The 22,376-nt window shown below is 41.3% G+C and overlaps 1 protein-coding gene across 1 annotated transcript in view; it reads left to right on the forward strand.

Moving 5' to 3' along the window:
- URB1 (URB1 ribosome biogenesis 1 homolog (S. cerevisiae)) overlaps positions 1–22,376 on the forward strand; it is an 80,722-nt gene that overhangs the window by 42,236 nt on the left and 16,110 nt on the right. The window contains exons 21-32 of the mRNA XM_015415538.1: positions 2–52; positions 582–1,437; positions 3,278–3,479; positions 4,246–4,429; positions 5,825–5,883; positions 7,478–7,671; positions 10,696–10,806; positions 11,700–11,763; positions 13,905–14,076; positions 14,904–15,006; positions 20,449–20,609; positions 22,209–22,320. Coding sequence (XP_015271024.1) covers positions 2–52; positions 582–1,437; positions 3,278–3,479; positions 4,246–4,429; positions 5,825–5,883; positions 7,478–7,671; positions 10,696–10,806; positions 11,700–11,763; positions 13,905–14,076; positions 14,904–15,006; positions 20,449–20,609; positions 22,209–22,320 — 2,269 coding nt within the window. The remainder of the gene's footprint in view (position 1; positions 53–581; positions 1,438–3,277; positions 3,480–4,245; positions 4,430–5,824; positions 5,884–7,477; positions 7,672–10,695; positions 10,807–11,699; positions 11,764–13,904; positions 14,077–14,903; positions 15,007–20,448; positions 20,610–22,208; positions 22,321–22,376) is intronic.

The raw sequence follows: 22,376 nt of genomic DNA on the forward strand, positions 1-22,376 counted from the left end.
TCTTTTTGTGGATATGGAGTCTCTGACATCAGTGGAAACCTCAAATGACAAGGTATTAACTTCGACCTTTGAGCAATTTTGCTCAGTTGTAATGCTTGTGGGCTAACGCCTTTCAGTTTTAGTTGTTTTCCTTCATTAAAGTGGAAAGCAAATTCAAGATTTTAAAAAACGGACTTTGGGTTGAATAATTATAAATTAAATCCCTTTGGTCTTATGGCAGTCTCTTAATTATATGCCTTCACTTACATCCATTTTCCCCCTACAGTGGGCTCATTCAGTTCTTCTATACTGTCGCTTCTGGAAGCAGCTTTAAGAGAAAATGACTCTCAGCTAGCTGGGACCTAGACTGGAAGGAAAGGGGAGGAGCTGGGAGGAACCCGTAGTAGCCAATTATTCTGTGTCCACCCCCCCCCCCTTTACTTGGTTGACAAGTAAGCTAATTCAGTGTTTGAAGGTGTAGCCTCCACTAGGGATATAATGAGTATACAGTATGGATAAAAGTATTATTTATCGTATGCTTATTTGTCCTATGACCGTTAACCCTGTGATGATGTCTTTTGTTGTAACTCTTTTTGCTGCAGATACTGGATATCTTGCTCCCTTTGGTCTTCAAACACCCTACACTGGAGAGTTGGTTCCTGGCTGTAGAACAGCATTCTCTTCCACATCACAATTTAAGCCCACTTGCAGTGAAGCATCTCTCTGCTCATCTGAATAACTGCATCCTTGAGTTGCTGAGGGTGGGCTGTCCACTGTTACAAGCCAGGAATCAACTGCTTGTGATCTCCAGATACTTTGAAGCTGTCACTAAAACGGTCTTGAAAGAACTGCACAATGGGAGAAGAGGAGGAAGTAAGACATATTTCACAAGGTCACAGCAGCTAGAGGCTTTGCAAGATCTGCACATGTACATGGACTCCCAACAGATAGAAGAAGTCACATTGGCTATGCTGCAGGTTCCTAAAGCAAATCTAGCCACCAAGAAATCTGAAACTTCCTCTGGCAAGAAATCATGCCTGAGTGCTTACGGAGAGATTCTAGTGCAGCTTCTCACTGAGAGCTACCAAAGAGGGTCCTTGAAGGGAGACTTCTTTTTTTCAAGAGAGCACATTCAAGGGGTGGGAATTCTTTTGTCTACAGCAGCCACAGAGGAGTTGGAGAAGGTCTTCATGCATGCTATAGAGAAAGAGCCTGTCTTTGCCCAGGCAGTTGGAGTTGATACTCAGATTTTCTGCCTGAATCATGCAACAGAAACTTCCCTTTCCATTGCTGCTTTGCTGATTCAGTATTGCCGGACTCATCTGCTGCAGTTTGAGCTGTGGTGTCTGAAGCATGGGACCGGCGAGTACTTGAGACAAAACATGGGCTTATTTCTGCCACTCATCAATATGTATTTGCAGTGTCAAGAGCAGCATCGTTTTACACACCCATCAAAAGGTAACAGACAGCTTACTGATTAGTCCTCACATATGCCTCACATATGGTTCTTTAGGAGTTGTAAATATTTTGAGTCTAAGGCCTAGCTCACACATGCAGGAACAGAGGCCACAGATCTAAAGTGGCAGAATGGACCATCTCTTTGAAATGGAAATGGAAAGTCTTGGGGGATCGTGTTGTGGAATGGCCCTATATTAAAACCTCCTTGCAAACAGAAAATCAGCACAGCCAGAAAAGAGATGAGTTAGAACCTTTCTACTTATTCTGTTAGCTTTCTGTCTGCTTTGAGTTTGTATTAAGATAAAAAGGAACATTCAAAGGTGAAATCCACCATCTGCATTGTGAAGTGGTTCAACCCATTTTTACCAGACTGCTACTTCCTTTTTCTGTATATGTGAAAAAGGCCTTTGTTTATTGGGGGAGGCAATCTTTTGCCTCCACCCTTTTATTAAATCTTCAGGGTAGCTTACAGAATCCATAAAACAACAGTCAGTTGACAAAAACTGCAGTAAAAGCTGTAGAAAAGAGTCCAGTAGCACCATGTTAGGCAGACCATCTATCTGCAGTAAAAGCTGTAAGAGCAAATCATGAACTGGAGATCAGTTATGAAGTAAAACTGGGGGTGGGGGGGACAGTAACAATCAATTATAGTCCAATTACTAAGGGCAGAAAAGAGTTTTAAATGCCAGTGTTATGAATACTATTAATATATGTGTGTCTAGTCCTAAAAATGTATCTACTTCTAGAAAATGAGCCAGCTCATGACAAAATCTTTTTTCCTAAACTCTAAGGCTTACAAATACATGTCAGTTTTATTAATTTAAAAATGTCTCTTAAAATCGTTTGCTGCAGTTCAGCTTGTCATTTATATCTAGCCTATAACATTATCTGATTTTGTCAGATGGTTTCTCATTTCTGAGACCTGTGTGTCTCAGCTGTTTTCCTTCAGCCTCCCCCCCCCCCATTATTTGGGGTGGATCCAGCAATTTGCTCGTACAAGGATCACAGACCTTTCAGTTTCTACTTCCACCAGCAGTACCTTCCGCTCTTGGGAAAGTTGATTCCCAGGGTCAAAGGACTTTTTGTGGAATAATAGCCACAGAGGTTGGTAAGCTGCAGTGAGGAAGGAAATAGGCACAATCCCTTCCTTCTCTTTCTCCTTCCCCATCAACAAAGCTCCACAGACAGAAAAGAACTTTTTACTGTGTAAGTAATTTCACAAGATGTTTTTAGATTATTTAACAGCAAGCATTTTGTGAATTTTTACAGCTGATTTTGAATACCATTTTTTTAATGGTAGCAAACATGCAGTTAGCTTGTCAACCATCAGCTTGCTGCCTTGTTTGTTACATAATTCCCTGACACAAAGGCCATGTTTATTAGTCCAAAATACCAGGTAATGCCTATAATGATCAAAAAGGGGAAATTATTTTACATATTACATTTCTCCATTGGTGGTAGGAGGGTGTTCTGCAAGTGAGTTACTTTTGTTGCATGCTCCAACATGCTCTATTTTCATTGGCTAGCTAATTTGTCCCATCCAGTAGGGTGAGGCCCCTCCCAGCTTCAGTGAACACTGGATAGTATGAAAAGAGCTCTCAACCAAGTTTGCTTGGCACAGCCCGTTAAGAATCCTGTTCTATTGGATATTTCATCTGCTGGGAGAGAATATTTCACCATGGTCTCTCTTGGCCTGGTAGATTTACTGCTGTGTACAGCAGGAATCTGGTATTTTATTTGAAAGACTTTAAGCTGTACAATATTGTGCACTTCTTCTTGCTCATCTGTAAGCCTATGACATTCCATCCTGTAGCTGATTTTTTATCCTTCTTCCCTACAGTTTCTTCAGCTGTTCTGTGTGTTCTAAGAGAATCTTTGTGGCCAGAACTGTTGGAAATATTCCTGAATACAGATGTGTCAAAGCCATTGACAGATGAGTGTCAAGTTCTTTCCAAGATACTGCCATCTTTACAAGTGGAAGACTTGAAAAATCTAGTTGAAATGTTACCTGTAGCTCTTGATGCAGTGGGAAGTCTTGAGCAGTAAGTCCATGTAATTTTTGAGTCTACATTGTGACCATTGCAACTAACCATCAAAACTTTTATTCCAAATCCAAATACCTTTATTGGAATAAACTAAACTTTTATTGGCACTGCCATACACAAATATGATTTACAATATGTTGACTCATAAGCATTGTATAAAACAGCCAGTTATTTCAGAAGTGTATAAATTGTCATTAAAAGTGAGCTAAAAATGTTAAAAATTGTCCTCACTTGGCTTCAAGGTACTTCGGCTTTTCCTGAAACAAGAAGAGAGTCTGTCTACGTTCTGTCAGACCAAATCCACTTTTTCTGTCTCCTTGGGGGAATGGCAGATAGAAAATACCAGTTTAGATTAAAAAAACTTTGTGGATACTTTGAAAACCTAATGCTCAAAGCTTTTAAATTTGGAAGTTGGCTAGATCAGGCAACAGAGATTTCTTTCTTGAGTGCTGCCCAGTGCCAGTTATTAAAGAGAGATTGTTCTTAATCCTTTACCAGAATAGAGGCTTGCAACCTTTATACAGAATAATTGGACCAACAAAATCTTGTGGTGGTCCTTACATTAAACCTAATAGTGGGTCTGTCTTTAATTGGGTAGAATGATCTCATAGTACAAAGTGTCTGCAGTATTCTGGAATGGCTGACCTCCTCTGTAAAAATGCTATCAAGTATCACTTCTCCTTGCAGCCATGTAGTAGTGAGGGAAGAGCATTGGTATTAAAACAACAGGACGGCATTATTGATCTGTTCATATTTCTTGCAGCTGGGTGGCTGCAGATGCTGTTTCAAGAGCACTGGAGAGCTCTGAAGAGAAGGTGTATTCCTGGAAGAAACGCTTACTAGCTGTCTGTATCAAATGGTTAATTCTCACTTACAGCAATAGCAAAGAACAAGAAACTCATTCAGAAATGGAGACTGCCATGCTGTCAAGGCTAGAAGAATTACTGGTGAGGACTGGGGGTTTTCTGCTTGTGTATCCTTCCTTTTTTTCTCTCCGTATCCTTTTGCACAGGATGGTGAGTTGCAAGCACAACAGCAGCTGAGGAGTGTGATTAAAACAGACAAACAGAAGTCCAGTGGCACTATAAAGACCAACACAATTTATTCTAGAATGAGCTTTCAGGAGACAGAGCTCGCTTCTTCAGATACAATAGGAATGCCATGAATTTCAATACATGCCCACTAGGGAGCGCATAAGCACAACTATTTGCACGTTAATGTGCAAGCTTCCTTGCAGTCTCCTCTGCTTTTCCTCTACTCACAGTGTCCTTAAATACAGTTCCAGCTGAGAGGATGACAACAATAACAAAGATAAATAAAAACAGCAATACATTAAACCAAGGTACTAAAAATGAAATAGCCAAATGAGCAAAAAGTATTAAACAGCAACAACTAAAATCCATTTTGTGGCTCATTCAAAACTAACTTAAAACCTTAGAACCTTAAAAGCAGCCCTAATATAAAAATAAAATTAAGAACATCAATAAAAATATCAAAAAATGTAGACTTTCTTTGAAAGCTAATTTTGGGGAGAGAGTTCATTTAGCCTCAGTCTGGGGCACCCAGTGAAACTGATGGGCAGTAGATTCAGGACAGACAAAATTACTCAATGAGTAATTAAATTGTGGAATTCACTGCTAATGGATGTAGTGATTGCGAAGTGCATGCACGGCTTTAGACAGATTCATGGATAACAGCCCAGAATATCTACAGCAACTAATGAACTGTGGCCGTGAAAGCCTTCGACAACATATCGTGGAGAACAGTTTTATCAGTGGCCACCAGTGGTGTCTAAAGGGAACCTCCATATTCAGAAGCAGTAAACATCTGAAAACCAGGAGGCAACATCGGGGGAAAGGCCTTAGTCTCTACACCCTGTTTGTTTTGCTTCCAGGGTTGGCCATTGTGTGAAACAGGATTCTGGACTTAGATGGACCACTTGTCTTGAACCATCATGGTTGCGGTTCTGTTTCCCTATACATGAATGTTTCTTTCTGAAGCGGGCTCATAGCATTTGGTTTAGACAGTCACTGTAACTTTCAATGCTTGTAGGTAAATCCAGTTGGTTTTAATGGAAGTTTGTTCTAAGAAAAAGACTGGAGTTGAGAGATGCATGCAAAGCCGAAGGTACATATGATGTCCTTGAGAGTCAGATTTTTAAACAAATTATGCATTGGTGTAATACATTACCCTTTATTGGTGTTACTTTTTTGGTGCGTTGGCTTTCATATATGCTAGTTCAAAAATTCAAAATAAGGGCAGAGGTTACTGAAAGTTTTAATATTTTATCCCTTTCACCATAGTATATGTTAAATGTTGTGCTGTGTTTCCTACCAATCCAGCATTCAGTAACTGAAGTGGTTCCAGAGGACTGGCATAATTTTGTGAAGATGGGACTCAAGTAAGCAAATTTTATGATTCAGCTGTGGTGCATTAAACACTTGGTGCTTTTATAAAGAGCTAGTTGCTAAAACACAACTTTGCTGTCTTCTAAATACCCTCTCTAACATAGAAATAGGAATTCTCGTACCTATGCAAATCATCTCTCTCATTAAAACTTGGCATTTTTCATTTCTGCTAAAGTTGTGACTAGTGATGCCAGAAAATTCAGAATTATCTGGTACAGAATACAAATTTGCATAGTTTGTAATGCTGGGGTGTGTAATAAGTGCAACATAATTTCCCTGAGTGCTCAGAGTGTACAACAGAACTCTGCGTGTGCAGAGTGTGGTGGTCAAGCCCTAGGAAAGTGCAAGGGGAAAGATGATTTGTAATCCTTGGGCTTGTCTAACTGTAAACAGGAAAGCTCCAGGAAAGCTGAAAAGCTATAGGCTAACTCTATTTATTTTATTATCTGGTTGTTCTTTTCTTCCCTGGCTTTTAGTTTCTTGGCCATTTTTGGTTCATGGTGGGGAGGCAAAAATATTCTCCCCTGAAGCTTCATTCAGCACATTGCTAGGATATCATTTTACAGGGAAAAGCACATTTCGTTCAGTGTGTTCCCTGATTATGCTTGTAAGTGCTGACTCAGTTCCAAACAGAGCTGAGGGAAATGTGCTTGTGGCCAGTTGCAAGTGCAAGACACCATTGAATGGTGATTTTGATTTTCCCAGTTGCAGTTACCATTGTTCTTGCTGCAAGACTTGTCAAATTTGAACCTCATTTTAAATGAGTACCTTTCTGTTGATCCGGTCAGATATAGGTTCTATAAAGATGCTTTCCTTGTATGCTGGTATGAACATGGGGTTCACTGTTAGTTAAAATAGTTCATGAGAGGCACTGGGATGTTTGGAGAAGATGCTTGAGCAAATGCTGTGAGGTGTTGCATTACCTGAATAATGGATATTACCTGAATATAAGAAAGTACAGTACAAGCATAGGATTTGTGATCTGTTGCAGAACCTCAGCTATACTCTTCCATTTTGCTGTAGTTCTTTTGACTTGGCTGCAAACATGAAGGAGGTGTTAGGAAAAATTGTACAAGGAAGTATAAGGTTGAGTAGGACATTCAACTCTCAAGAAATGGACCTTTAGTATTCTAGCTAGTTTAGTATCCTCCCCAGCCCAGAAATCCATCATTCCCCAGTCTTCCTGCCCTTCATGTCTTCTGTTCATTTGGTCACTGACAAATAAAATCCCAAATCTTTGAAAACACAGCTGTTGGAAGCAGGATAAATTATGTGAAATAAGGGCAAATTTTGCTCAACAAGGTCATAAGATTGAGGTTTCTAGTCCAGAATCCACATTGTTTTATTTGGCATTAATCGTGTCGTGAATAATATGAAATGATCCCTTTTCAGTCTTCATTTAATCCTTGTTGTAGGAAGTACAGTCATCTAAAGTACAACTGGACCACTCACAAGCCAAGCCAGTATCTGGGGCATAATTCTTTTCTTCATTAGCTTTACTAGCAAAGTGAAATGGGGTGGTTGTTTTTTTTTTGGGGGGGGGGGAGTTGTTTTTGGTTTCACTATCTTTTAATCTCTTTCTCCAAGGTACCGTTATAAGGACGAAGATTTCATGAAAACTCTAAATGCAGCTATAAATTTGTTGTACCAGAAAGAAATGTATCTTAGTCAGAGATTAGTCAAGCCATCCATTCTTTATATGATGATCACGCAACACTCTTTATTTTTGTCAACAATGCTGAGGTCAAGAGAAGACGCTGACATGAATGTTCATACAAGAGGTATCTGTCCCTTTTTGTTTCCTGGTGTGTCTATATATAAACCAAGTGTCTTTCAAATGTTGTTTTTAATCTCTCCAGTTATCAGCCCACCTACGTATTTTCTGAGCTGTTCTATCTGGAACATGATTATTTTAGCATTGGATCTACACAGTTTAGCTCCCCTCCTTCATTAACATTGCATTTTTTTTCTCTGTATGTCTTACTCAGTTCAGATACTTGCTCTTGCCATGATTCTGAAATACTGAAATCATTCAAAGTACCCATGTTTCACAAAGGGAGTAAGAAATGCTGTTTGATCAAATTGTTATGAGGAATGCTTGCACTGCATTTACATGAAACCACACATACCACAGAGGCACAGGAAACAACAGAGATCCAATAAGCGCAGAAGACACATTTCTTGATGATGATGAGATAAATCCCACCTCAATTTGAGCCCAAAGACCTTCATCAAAGAAGTATAATAAAATCTGAATAATAATTGGATAATGATTAACTACACCATACCCACATGGAGAGCCAGTGTTTGGTTAGAATGCTATATCTGGGAGACCAAGGTACAGATCCCCCCTCTGCCATGCGAGTTTGCTGGGTGACCTTGAACCAGTCACTTTCTCCTGGCACAACCTACCTCACAGGATTTTGTGAAGATAAAATGGGGGAACCATGTGTACCACTGTGACTTCCTTGGAGAAGGGGCAGGATAAAAACATACTTAAATAAATGGTAATCATGAATAGACCATGCTGCATAGGATAAAACATGCAACAACAAATTTCAGTGTATTTATAAATGCAATGAAGTAATTGCAAACATATACTGTGTGTGTCTGTTAAGTGCCATCAAGTTGCTTCCAACTTATGGCAACCCTATGAATTAATTACCTTCAAACATCCTATCATTAACAGCCTTGCTCAGGTCTTGCAGACTGATGGCTGTGAGTGACTTCCTTTGTTGAGCCAATCCATCTCATGGTGGGTCGTCTTCTTTTCCTGCTGCCCTCAACTTTTCCTAGCAGTATTGTCTTCTCCAGTGACTCTTGTCTTCTCATAATGTGACCAAAGTTCAATAGCCTCAGTTTGGTCAGTTTACCTTCTAGAGAGAGTTCAGACTGGATTTGATTTATATTTTTTGTGGTCCATGGTATCCATAAAACTCTCCTCCAACACCACCTTTCAAATGAATCAACTTTCTTCTTGTCAGCGTTCTTCATTGTCCAACTTTCACACCTATACATAGGATGAATTACCTTGATCTTGGTCGCCTGTGACACATCCTTACACTTAAAAATCTCTTCTAGCTCCTTCATGGCTGTCCTTCCTAGTCTCAATCTCCTTCTGATTTCCTGAGTTGCAGTCTCCCTTTTGGTTGATGATGGAGCCAAGGAATAGAATGCTGTCTGACCTTGGGGTTCCATCTTCCGGCACTATTTTTTTTCCATTTTGGAGTGTCTCTTCGTAGGTTTTTTGAGGTAAGAGATTATCAGAAGTGGCATACCATTGCCTTCTGCACAGTACTAACCAAGGTTAGCTGAAGTAGCACTGCCAATGTCTATGATAGATCCTCTGTCAGTGTCACCTTCCACAACTGCTGCTGCCCAGTAGCTACCCTTCAAGGATTCCTCTGCCCCCATCACCAGTGGAACTGTCCGTTCTCTTCTGCTGACGTGGCTGTTGATCCCTAAAGGGAGGGGATACACCTTAGTCTGGTGTCTCCGCCTCTTGACAGAGTCTAAACTCCTTTTGGAATTGTTCTCAGCTTTGCTGACACACAGACCCCGTCACCACATTAAGGAACATGTCCAAGAGGGGAAAACATGCACTAGAAGTATATAAAACCAAATGTAAACTCCACCTCACCTCCTAAAGAATAAATAATAGTTAAAATGCATATACTGCAACCAAATCTAACAGTTCCCAAAACAAAACGAATATAAATAGGTGCTTAATTCACGTGGCTTAACCAAAACTCGGTGGTTTTAAATTAGAGTGATGATTGGAACGTGTTGCATGTTCATCTTATGTTGTTTGATTGGTCATTATCTTTACCATTCAAGGTTTTGAGTAATTAATAACATATTTTTGTGTCAGTTGTCTGGTGAAGAACTAGCTGCTCAAAACATGTTGGCCATATAAAGTCTGTGTCAGTATTTTTTTTTTCTCCTGGGCCTCTTGAATCCACCTTTTACTGTTTTATATGGACGTTACTTCTTGGTATTAAATGAACTTGAAAATAATCCACTCATTTTGGATGGCCGGAAGTCTTAATCCAGGTAACTACTGTTTGTCAGTTACCCTGAAAACCTCAGCTTTCTCCCGTCTTTGATTACTGACTGGTCCTTATGGCTGTAGCAGAATAATGCTGTTAGCTCAGTTGAAGATGTAGGCAGAGCTAAGATGGAAGTAACAGGACTACATGGACTATGATGTTAAAAGGGTCTCAAAAGAAAGGACCCAGGAAGACCAGGAAAAAAAACTGTATACAAATGAGTTGATTAGCTCTCAGAACCAGCAGTCAGCACAAGTGCAGAGGTCTGTGACTTCCCATGTCAGAGCAGATGAGAAAGGGTGAACATAAGTTAAACCCAATAAGTCTTCACAAATAATTGCTGTGGGAGTGAGGTAAGAAGTCTCATCTCTCCTAACAAATGCCCTTTGACATTTTAGGGGAAGGTCCTCTATGTATTAAAAGAACATGGATTCTGCGAATTGAAAGTATCTGCTAGCCTTATTTTTAAAAACTGTATAAACAGGATTATGACAAAATGTTACTCATAGTGTAGCTTATATCTTGCTGTTGACAGTTGGAAATCACTGGGAAGTTTTCCTGCTTGGCCCAAGTGAATGAAAGGGAGCTGGGCAAGGAAAGTTCTTGCGTTGCTCCACTCATAACTGTGTACAGGAAAATTTTGTCGCCCCCAAACCTTATTGCCCCAAGGAGCAGCTGGAAAAACCTTTTAAAGTGTTAGGTTTAGGAACAAAGTCATCTTGAAAACAGGAAATATGTGTTTCTATTTTGCTTCAGAGGCATTAGTGGACATACTGTTGACTCTTGTGAAGCGCTGCCCTGAAGTGTGTGAGAGTAACCATTTTGCTGTGCTGCTCGGGGCCTATGGTGCAACTCTGAGTGTTGTAGGTAAGTCTGTCTCTTCTTGGAATATATGTAGGTTAAGAATTCATAATGTCGAACTAGGATGGCCAACCCGTGGCTGTAGTGCAGGCACCTGCAATTTCTGGATGCTTCAAGAAAATGAACAGAAATGGAACTAAAAGAAGAATGATTTCATGTGCACTTAGGGATGCAAGTGAACGAAGCCTTCTTTATCCCAATTCTGTTCTCTCCAAGTAATAATGAAAGGAGAAAAGAGGAATCTTGGGGGGCTGTGTGTTTGTTTAAGAAGTAGTAGGCTACTAGCTGAAGGGACTTGGTATTTGGGGTCCTTAAGAGGGGGTAGTTATGGGAATTGGGGCTAATTAGGAAAAGGGTAAGCAGAGCAGTGACTTGGTGGACATTGGGTGGAATGTCATGTGTCTTTTGTGTCATTCAGGAATATAGGGTCTCTTATGTGTGACTCTGTGCTGATTCAAATTGGCATGTAAACTATTCGATGTCTCATCAGTAAACCATGCGACCTACCTTCAGCAAAGAGTATTGTGTTTGAAGTGATGTTGGGCAATATAAAAACTCTGCTGAGTTTAAGCGGCAATTGCTGTTTCACACATGCAAGCCCTCATTTAACATGGCAGTGATCAAGTAATGCAAATGCTTCTGTGAACTCACTCTGAGACTTAGGATGTATCCACAGATCATTGAATATTATGCTGTCATTTCACTATAACAAATACCTCCTGGATTGTCTTGTCCATACAAGAAAATCCACTTGTGAATTATCACAGTGGCACAATAGAGGCTATTTTTACACGAAGTTTTATTCAGACAGGCAGTCTTTGAGAAGCAGCCATCAATGTGTGAATGTAACCTTGTGGCCTCCTCAGGTACATACCATATTTATCTTCTCCTTTTTTTAGACCAGAAGATATTGCTGCTGCTGAAGTTGTATGAAAAGAATGGTCTAAGTCTTGTAAATTTCAGGTTAGATTATCAGCATCTTAATGTGTTATATGGCTACTGTGCTTGCAGTGTGTCAGTTTAACTTTGCTGTGGATTATTTGCCTGTGGCTGTCACGTGCTGTGAAGGTCGGTGTCTTAAACAGAACTAGCAGGATATAAAGCTTGACCAGTGTGGTCTCTACCCCAGCCCTCTACCTGACAGACTGAACTCAAGTGGCTTCTGAATGTAATAAATTCTGCATTCATGAGGGAAACGGAAAAAGAACAGTAACTCTTATTTACTCCCAGGGACAGGGGATGATTCAGAAAAAAGGATAGAAACTAATTACAGGTATAACACAGTGTTGCTAGGCCCATTCATTTATAAGATTACAGTTGATAATTTGGGAGTGTAGAAAGCAGTTAGCAGACAGGTGTGTGTTCTTGAGGTGAACATTGGCTGTTTGAGAGAAATTGGGGCTTTGAGACAGCTTCAGTCTCTTCATCAAGCTAGCCTGCTTTATCACAGAAGACAGGTTCTGAGACTTCCAAAGTCTCTCCAAACTCTGGAGACAGTTTAGCCTGCTTACACACAAGGCAGACTTTGAGACAGGGTCCCTCCAGTCTCTGTCTGTCTGAAGACTCAGCCCCTATCTGATTAAAAACTAAGGAGTCTCTCTCACTCCCTCCTTCCCATTTCTCTCCTCCAGCCCTTCTAGGGAAACTGATTGGCTGCTAGCTGCTCTGCTCACACATTAAAAGGACTAAAGGAGACTTAGGATTTTTTTTCCAGAAAAGGGAAGGATGATTGCCTGTCCATCACACATGCCACATCCAAAAAAGCTATTACGCAAAAGGCATTTTGTGTTCCAATATAGAATTAAGTCCGAGCATAGGTAAAGGCACTCCTTAGGCATTATCTCATATCTCTACCCTGATCCAGCAAAGGTTACATAGGGATCAGAACTGTCAATCTATGGGCTCCCTCTCTCTTGAGGCTCAGCTGGTACCTACTTTACATCCAGCTGAAAATGGACAATGTTGAGAATAACCCATCTCCTGCCACTTGCTCTGGCTACTCCAGTGGTTGTGGAATATGCCTAGAGTTATGAAGCCCTCTTAACTTCGTTCATGACAGCAGTAGCTTACTTTTGCATTACTTCCGTTCTCAAACACGTCAATATGTTACTATTAGTAACTTAACAGTAGGCTACTGCTGTATTTGAAGCAGCATAAAGGATGACTCCTTAGTCTCTCCTTTATTCTTGCTGCCTCCTCTGTTCATGTTCACTAGCTGAAAGCAAAGTGGATCCCCTAGTGCAAAGAGTTGTGCAAGTAATTTGGGCTGCCATCTCCCAAGGAGATGGGATTGGGCGGTTTTAGCCCTTATACCCTTATATAAGGGAGGTCTTAGCCATGCGTACCATGCTTTTGCCTGCAAAGGTGAGGTTGATGGTAACAAGAGATGGCACCTCACCTTTGGAATTCTATTCCCCCTCAAGGCCCAGCTGGAACTTGTTTTACCTCCTGCTGATAGTGGACCACTCCAGTGCTCAAGGGAAGCAGATGTGGGTTATGCAGCCCCTAGAGGTAGGAAAGAATTTATGGTTGCCACAAGATTGCCACAAAAATTGTTGCATTGCCGGAGTGTGTTGCCTTTTTGCAACCGGGGCAGGTGACAGTGGCTGAGGAAAGGCATCTGAGATCCTGGCCCCTAGTTCAAAGCAATGGAAGAAGGATTTTTCATTCCCCCCCAGCTCAAGCTTTGTCTTGTTTTGCTTTTCCATCCCTCAAATAAATAACATAGTCAATAAAATTGTGTTGAATGGTGAAGGCATTGTGTGGTGGCTACTGAAAATAACTGTGTGTTTGACTTGATTATAGTAATTGATATGCTTTACAGAAATCTCTTTGGATGTAGGGAGAGTTGTAGCCTTTTTCTCTAGGTTAGAAGCTGGTGAACAGAAAACACTGTCAGAGTGAATTTTTGCTTCATAGTTTGCTTTGAAAGAAAAATGGTGTTGTCAAGGAAACAGATTCTAGCTGGGTTCTCGGGTAATAAAAGTAGTGAGGGGAAAGTCAGTGCAGCTGTACCATTTATAAATCAAAATTGCTTTTATAATTGTCACCTTCTCCAGCGATAGCATTAAGAACAAATTACTTCCTCACTAATCTAATTGCAGAATACTACTTTGGGGTCCTGCTGCTGTGGAACATCACAAGACATGCAAGAGTTTGGGAAAGTCACTGTGGCAGCAGCCAAGCATGGAAGAAATTCTGAATCTGCTGGACCGAGAGATGATGATGAGGACTATTCTCCATTTCCCACAGCACCGACATCTTCTTCTCCAAGAGGTGCCTTGGATTAATTGCAGATGACCGTCCCTTTTGATAGACAGTTGGGGACCATTTTGATTTTAGCTGCTCAGTCACATTCTTAAAGGTAGCATCCAAAGTATTGAGGCATAATGGTAATTACTTCAAATCATTTGCGTCAGAAAATATTTTCCAGTGTTTTTTGTTTTCCTCAGTTACATTCAGTTTTAAACTGCAGCAACAAAACCCTTTGAATTCACTGAGGTTTCAAATTTGGAGCTAATTATAGTTTGATGTCCAGGGACTAGGGATGTGGTTGGATCCTTTAACTTCTTGGAATGTTTGCTGTGGGCTGCTGCCTTGGAGGGGTACTGGCAGTCAGGAACAAGCTGAGCCAAATGGCCCCCCATGTTGCACGCAGTGCCACAGGGGCCACTTGCTGGCCCTGGGTCATGGAGACAATGGCAGTGAGCTGCACCCATTGCCTTTGTTGTCTTTGCCCAGATCTGAGTGAGCAGCCCCTGTGGTGACGCCTGCACTGCAGGGACCACTTGGTTCAGTTTGCTGCAGACCTGTATAGTCTGCTCCTAGATTACCAACCATGCAAAAATCACTGTCAAATTGCACACTTTTAATACAGTTTTTGTACAAAGAGAGTGCCTGTTAAGTTAGTTCCAGTTCACATTAAGCTAGAGGAAGCCATAAGAAACACAGAAACAATAACAACACTGCTATGAGAACTGCATTCCAGCTTTACAGTAGTCACAGTGCTGGCATGCCTTTGGTTGCAAGGAGCCATCACAGTGATCAAAGTTCATCATATTTTTTGAAACTCTGCTTCCCATTATTTTATGTCCTTTGTTTAGGAAGAACAGATACGACAAGGCAAAGGCAAAAACAAGGTGGATCTTCGAGATCTGTATGACCCCTGTTTCCTTCTTCAGCTCTTCAGTGAATTACTGAGACCAGGTACAGGATATCATCTTGCATTCAGGGAAATATGACTGTGGACACAGACTATGGTTAAACAAATATATTTGCACTATAGTCTAAGGGGGGGGGGTCTTGAAAGCAGGGATCCTCCTTGAAATGCATGCAGCAGTTACTTACCCTTTACAGACTTTAGCCTTCTCTTACTGACCTGTTCCACTTACAAAGGGGTCTGCATCGTCTTTGTATTTGGAATTTTTGTTAAACTCTTGCTTTTCACCTATTTTCTAAGAGAGTAATAATGGCTATAATCTTCCATTCAGAAGCTATTAAGAACATAAGAGATGCCAATGTTGGATCAGGCCAAAGGCCCATCCAGTCCAACACTGTGTGTCACACAGTAGCCAGAAATACCAGTGCCATCAGGAGGTCCACCAGTGGGGCCAGGACATTAGAAGCCCTCCCACTGTTGCCCCCCCCCCCAAGCACCAAGAAGACAGAGCATCACTTGCCCCAGAGCCCCTATCTATACCTTGTGGCTAATGGACCTCTGCTCCATATGCTTATATAATTCCCTTTTGAAGCCGTCCATGCTTGTAACCGCCACCACTTCCTGTGGCAGTGAATTCCATGTGTTAATCACTCTTTGGCTGAAGAAGTACTTCCTTTTATCCGTTCTGACCTGACCACTCAGCAATTTCATTGAGTGCCCACGATTTCTTATATTGTGAGAAAGGGAGAAAAGTACCTCTTTCTCTACCTGCTCTATCCCATGCATAATCTTATAAACCTCGATCATGTCACCCCTCAGTCATCGTTTCTCCAAGCTAAAGAGCCCTAAGCGCTTTAACCTTTCCTCATAGGGAAAGTGTTCCAACCCTTTTATCATTCGAGTTGCCCTTTTCTGCACTTTTTCCAAAGCTATAATATCCTTTTTAAGGTGTGGTGCCCAGAACTGCACACAGTATTCCAAATGAGGTCGCACCATTGATTTATATAGGGGCATTATGATATTGGCTGATCTGTTTTCAATACCCTTCCTAATAATCCCCAGCATAGCATTGGCCTTCTTTATTGCAGTCACACACTGTCTCGACATTTTCAGTGAGTTATCCACTACAACTCCAAGATCTCTCTCTTGATCAGTCTCTGCCAGTTCAGACCCCATCAATGTGTATTTATATTTAGGATTTTTAGCTCCAATGTGCATCACCTTGCACTTGGCCACATTGAACCCCATTTGCCATGTTGACGCCCACTCGCCCATCCTTGACAGATCCCCTTGGAGTGCCTCACAATCCTCACTGGTTTTCACCACCCCGAACAACTTTGTATCATCCGCAAATTTAGCCACTTCACTGCTTACTCCCATCTCCAAATCATTAATGAACAAGTTAAAAAGCAGTGGACCAAGTACTGATCCCTGCGGTACCCCACTGCTTACCACCCTCCACTGAGAAAATTGCCCACCTACACTCACTCTCTGTTTTCTATGAACTAGCCAGTTTTTGATCCATAAAAGGACTTGTCCTTCTATCCCATGATTTTTGAGCTTACTTAGGAGCCTTTGATGAGGAACTTTATCAAAAGCTTTCTGGAAGTCAAGGTAAATAATATCTATTGGATCCCCCTTGTCCACATGTTTGTTCACCCCCTCAAAGAACACTAACAGGTTAGTGAGACAAGATCTTCCCTTACAGAAACCGTGCTGAGTCTGCCTCAATAGGTTTTGTTCATCTATGTGCCTACTAATTCTTTCCTTAATAATGGTTTCCACCAATTTACCCGGTATCGACGTCAGACTGACTGGCCTGTAATTTCCCGGATCTCCTCTGGAACCCTTTTTAAAGATGGGAGTGACATTAGCTACCTTCCAATCCTCAGGAATGGAGGCAGATTTTAAGGAAAGATTACATATCTTTGTCAGGAGATCTACAAGTTCACATTTGAGTTCTTTCAGAACTCTCGGATGTATGCCATCTGGGCCTGGTGATTTTTCAGTTTTTAAGTTGTCTATCAGTTTTAGGACCTCCTCTCTCATCACCTCAATCTGACTCAGGTCTTCCAACACCCCTCCTGAAATCAGTGGTTCTGGAGTGGGCAAGCACTTCTCATCTTCCACAGTGAAGACGGAGGCAAAAAATGCATTTAGCTTCTCAGCCATTTCCCTATCATCCTTCAGTACTCCTTTTACCCCTTGGTCATCCAAGGACCCCACTGCCTCCCTGGCTGGTTTCCTGCTTCTAATGTATTTGAAGAAAGTTTTATTGTTGGTTTTTACATTTTTTGCTATATGCTCCTCATATTCCCTTTTTGCCTGCCTGACCACAGACTTGCATTTTATTTGCCATAGCCTGTGTTCCATTTTATCAGCCTCACTGTGACTAGCTTTCCACTGCTTAAAGGGATCCTTTTTACCTTTTACATCTTCCATTACTTTGTTTGTTAACCATGCAGGCTTTTTCCGATACCTGTTTGTGCCTTTCCTAACCTGCGGAATATTTTTTTTTTTAAGCTTCTAGGATCGTACTTTTAAATAGCTTCCAAGCTTCTCCAATGGCCTCTTAAACCTGTTGGCCTCTTCCTCAAATATCTGGCTTTCTTTACTCAGTGTGTGAAGGGTTGATATGATCCTAGCGTGTACTTACCCAAACCCTGCCTCTCTTGCTGCCGCCAGATTATATGATATTCTGGCTTGAAAGCCGGAAGCTGCCTGGATAATCATTCAGTTACACTACATATGTTAGCTCGCAAGAGCTAACAGAGACAAAGCCTGACTCCAGACACTATAGTGTTAAACTTTTTTGCCTTAATGAAGCTGACAGTCAGGATGCCCCTCCACACTATTCTTCCCAAATGGGGAGAAATGATGGCAGAAAGAGGAGCCATATGGCCAGATGGAGGAACACTGCAGTACCCCACTCAGCTATTCTCTTGCGGGAGTTCCTTGGAGCCAGCAATACCTGTGCTGAAATCCACATTTTGGCCCTATTAGTCTGGCTCACTACAGCCGCCATAAGATGAGCTGGCTTTATGATTCCTTGTCATACCATCTAGTTCTCTGTGGAATCCACTGTAAATTCTCACATCATTACGTGCATCCCTGGGCAAGAAGTGCTGCAGATAAATGAAAAGAAAGAGCTTCTCTGGGCATTGTTGTTATTACCAAGTTTTTGTTTTTTTCTGTATAGGAGGCACAGCCTCAGTCTTCATTGTTTGGTGACAGAGGCGATTCAGTACTTGTGTTCTTGCTCATCGGAGTGCAGATCTGCCTATAAATGATTGGGGATCAGGGGCCTGTTTATCATGGGCAAGTTCTCCTGTTGTTCTCTGGGTAAATGCTGCTTTGTGGCACCTGTTTTGCATTTGCTGTGCAGCAATGATCTCTTGTAAAGCAAACGTTTCCTCAGTCACCCGCCAAAGAGTAGGACATATGAGGGCTGCAGGATGGATTGTGAGAGCCTTGATGGGCCTTTATCTGAGATGCTTTGCTGTTTTGGCAGGAAACCATAACCATATTATGTGACCTGGTTTTGTGATTCTGCATTGTGGGCCTGATCACACATGGCTGGGCGGTAGTTGCCACTGAATCCCATCCCCTTGGTCCAGTTCCTCTCCCATGTTCCCTCTCACAAGTGGAAAAGGACAATTTGCTTCTAGTAAGGAGTTTTCCACATCTCTCTTGCTGTAGCATTGTAATCCAGTCTTCTGTTTCTAGAAATTTAGGAGAGGCAGGATGTTTGCTGTTTGCACTTGTGAAATTTATATTAGATCATTTCTTGGTTGCTGCCATGTAGGTTGTGTGGAATTTGGGGTACATTAGAGATTAACAGCAACTGAGAAAGGTGCACAGCAGACAAGATAGCTAGATCAAAATCTCCCATTTTCTCAAATTCTGCAATTTATGCACAGGGGTCCTTGGGTTTAAATGGTTTGACCAGCAATTGAAAAACCATTCTTTTAATCCCCTACTTACTTTCTTGAGAAAAGATGATTACTTCTCCTACCATTACAAGAATTGTTTTGAAAGCCACAAATTGTTTTTGAGTTGTATTCTCCATCAGGACTTTTTAAGGACCTTTTTCATCGCTTCCCTCATTTTTCGATCTTACCTGCATTTTTGTCTCCTTCTGTAACTCTATCCAAGCTGTAGCTCGTGCTTTGGCTCCTCTTAGAAATCCATCCAGCTTTGCCTCCGTTGCTGCCTCCCCAAATTTGTCAAATTACAAAAGGATACTCCTACTTACTGTATGCCACAATGCTTCCTTTTATCCTCTAAATATTTTTTCAAAAACCTCCTGCCTCCATAGAATCTTTTGCAGTCCCACTACTGTCATTTTGAATTCTCGGTGGAACATTCCTGAGCATGCTGGGCTGTATTAGCATGTGGTCCAAAGAACCTTTGTTATATTGTTGCTTCCTGCTGGTATTGTAATGGCACCCTATGAATAAATGTTCCATAATTACTCCTCACTGGATGTGCAAGCCCCACATTAGTCACAAAAGGGAAAAAAGACCCCTCTGGTAATATCTAGAAGTTATAGTTATCTCAGCAGCCATTTCCCCTGATCTTTCCAAGGTTCTACAAACAAACTGTATGTCCAACATAAATCAAACTTACTCCACATACCAACTGTTGACTTCATTTCACAAGGCTGGATCTTTGTTATAAATGTTTCCTTCCATGACCTCTGTTCAGGTTTTCAAATGAATCTTCTGTTCCTCAGTTCCACATTAACCATAAAACAGAGTGAGAGTCTTTGTTGACAGTGTCCTTTAGCATGAGAGAACAATGGTAGCCGAGTGAGGCGTGGGATTAACTCAGAACAGTTCTGCCTCCTGGTTCCATATTCACAATCACGAGCTTGGATTAAAATCACTGTTCTACAAATGCATTTGCATTGAATGAAAAGACAAACAAAACCTTTAACCAAATTGTATTAATCGCTTCATGGGGTGTGTGTATGTGTGTATAAAAGTGTGGTTAAGGGCCATTACTTGGTTTTAACTGATCTTGAATATGCACCCTGAGAGGTCAGAACAGAATTAAGGGAGGAGAAATGTGTTCAAAGGAAAGAGATGGATGGGGGTTGGTGGGAAAACACAGAACGCAAGCCCCTTAGGAAATGGGATGCAAGAAGGCCTCATGTCCACAGGGTCTTGCACTATGTGAAGAGGTATTCAGTTAAACAGAGGCATCTCAGAGGATGAGTTCAGCTACAGGAATGCTACAAAAATGTCAGTTCTGTAATCAAGCCCCTATTTAACTGGAAAGGGCTACTTTGTGTACAAGTGACCTTTTTAAAGGATTTTGAGAGAACATCCTTTATAGGTTGGGTGGGAGGAAGGGAGAGATGTGATTACTATTTTATTCTGGTTTTAATCTAGAAATGCTTTTGAACTACTATTGTAAACCACTTACAGTGAGGAAAGATGGAGTACAAAATTTTTAATAAATGAATTTGTTTTGGTTTCTTGTAGAATGTGTTGTAGGATGTCCAAAGTTTATTGACGTCAATGCTTTGGGGCTAACAATAGCAGCCCTAAGCAGTTACGACCATAACGTGCGAGCAGCAGCATACTATGTCCTGGGCTCTTTTCGCTTTCACCTTGAAGGGGCTCGATTTCGAGAACAAAAGCAGGTAATAATATGCTACTTTTACACAGTGTTTTGGAATCTAGCCTTGCAAAATTAAAAATTGTTTGGTAAGTATCTCACAGAAGCGAGGCACTCCAAAGGGATCTGTCAAGGATGGGCAAGTTGGCGTCAACGTGGCAAATGGGGTTCAGTGTGGCCAAGTGCAAAGTGATGCACATTGGAGCCAGAAATCCTAACTATAAATACATGTTGATGGGGTCCGAACTGGCAGAGACTGACCAAGAGAGGGATCTTGGAATCGTAGTAGATAACTCAATGAAAATGTCAAGACAGTGTGCAACTGCAATAAAAAAGGCCACCGCTATGCTGGGGATTATTAGGAAGGGAATTGAAAACAAGTCAGCCAGTATCATAATGCACTGTATAAATTGATGGTGCAACCTCATTTGGAATACTGTGTACAGTTCTGGTCACCACACCTCAAAAAGGATATTATAGCATTAGAAAAAGGGCAGAAAAGGGCAATTAGAATGATAAAAGGGTTGGAACACTTTCCCTATGAAGAAAGGTTAAAATGCTTGGGGCTCTTTAGCTTGGAGAAACGACGACTGAGGGGTGACATGATCGAGGTTTATAAGATTATGCATGGGATAGAGCAGGTTGAGAAAAAAGTACTTTTCTCCCTTTATCACAATTCGTGGGCACTTAATGAAATTGCTGAGCAGTGGGGTTAGAACAGATAAAAGGAAGTACTTCTTCACCCAAAGAGTGATTATCACATGGAATTCACTGCCACAGAAGGTGGTGGCGGCTACAAGCATGGACAGCTTCAAGAGGGAATTAGATAAGCATATGGGGCAGAAGTCCATCAGTGGCTATTAGCCACAAGGTATAGACAGGAACTCTCAGTCTGGGGCAAGTGATGCTCTGTATTCTTGGTGCTTGGGGGGGGGCAACAGTGGGAGGGCTTCTAGTGTCCTGGCCTCACTGCTGGACCTCCTGATGGCACCTGGTATTTTTGGCCACTGTGTGACAGAGTGTTGGACTAGATGGGCCATTGGCCTGATCCAACTTTGGCTTCTCTTATGTTCTTATGTTCTTGCTAATTTTCCTCCATAAAATATGTGAATATGCACCTTATAATTTTCTCATCCCTAAATGTGCAGTTTCTGTAGTGATCTAATACATAAAAATATTACATATGGAGTCATATGAGAATGCAAAACTCTATTTCTATTAGTAGTAATACCTTTAATCATGCCCCCATACCCATTTTGTGATATTAGAACATTCTTTTGTAATTCGCTTATGTTATCATTGATAGATTATGGCTTGGATCCTACTTATATTTCTGTGGGCACCAGGCAAGGGGGCATTTTTGCTACATTCCTCCAAGAACACTGTTTTGGGTGGTGTTTAGGGCAGCCAAAAGAAGGAGAAATTGGTGAAAATAACCCCCTTTCCTTGCACCCTCGAAAATCTAGGAGGAATCCGTGTGTCTGATTAACTTCCCCTGCAGTTTCTGTGAGGGAAATGTTCTGTTGTCATACAAAGATGGATCTTGCAGATGTGATTTGACAGTTGCCAATGGGATTCCAAAACCTACTTTCTAATATTTTTATGTTTTGCTCTCATGTTACAGTTGCTTTACCTTATGGATGTGGTGCAAAATGGAATCAGACAACCAAATCTCAGATTCACTTTCCCTTTAACACTCTACATTGCTAGAGTAGCCCAACACATGCTGAAACCAGGTACTGCAGAACAAGCTCTACTTTGTTTTTCAATCAATGGTTATCTAATGAAGTAA

Source organism: Gekko japonicus, unplaced genomic scaffold (genome assembly GCF_001447785.1).
Source record: "Gekko japonicus isolate JY-2015 unplaced genomic scaffold, Gekko_japonicus_V1.1 scaffold1865, whole genome shotgun sequence".
Taxonomy (NCBI): Eukaryota; Metazoa; Chordata; class Lepidosauria; order Squamata; family Gekkonidae; genus Gekko; species Gekko japonicus.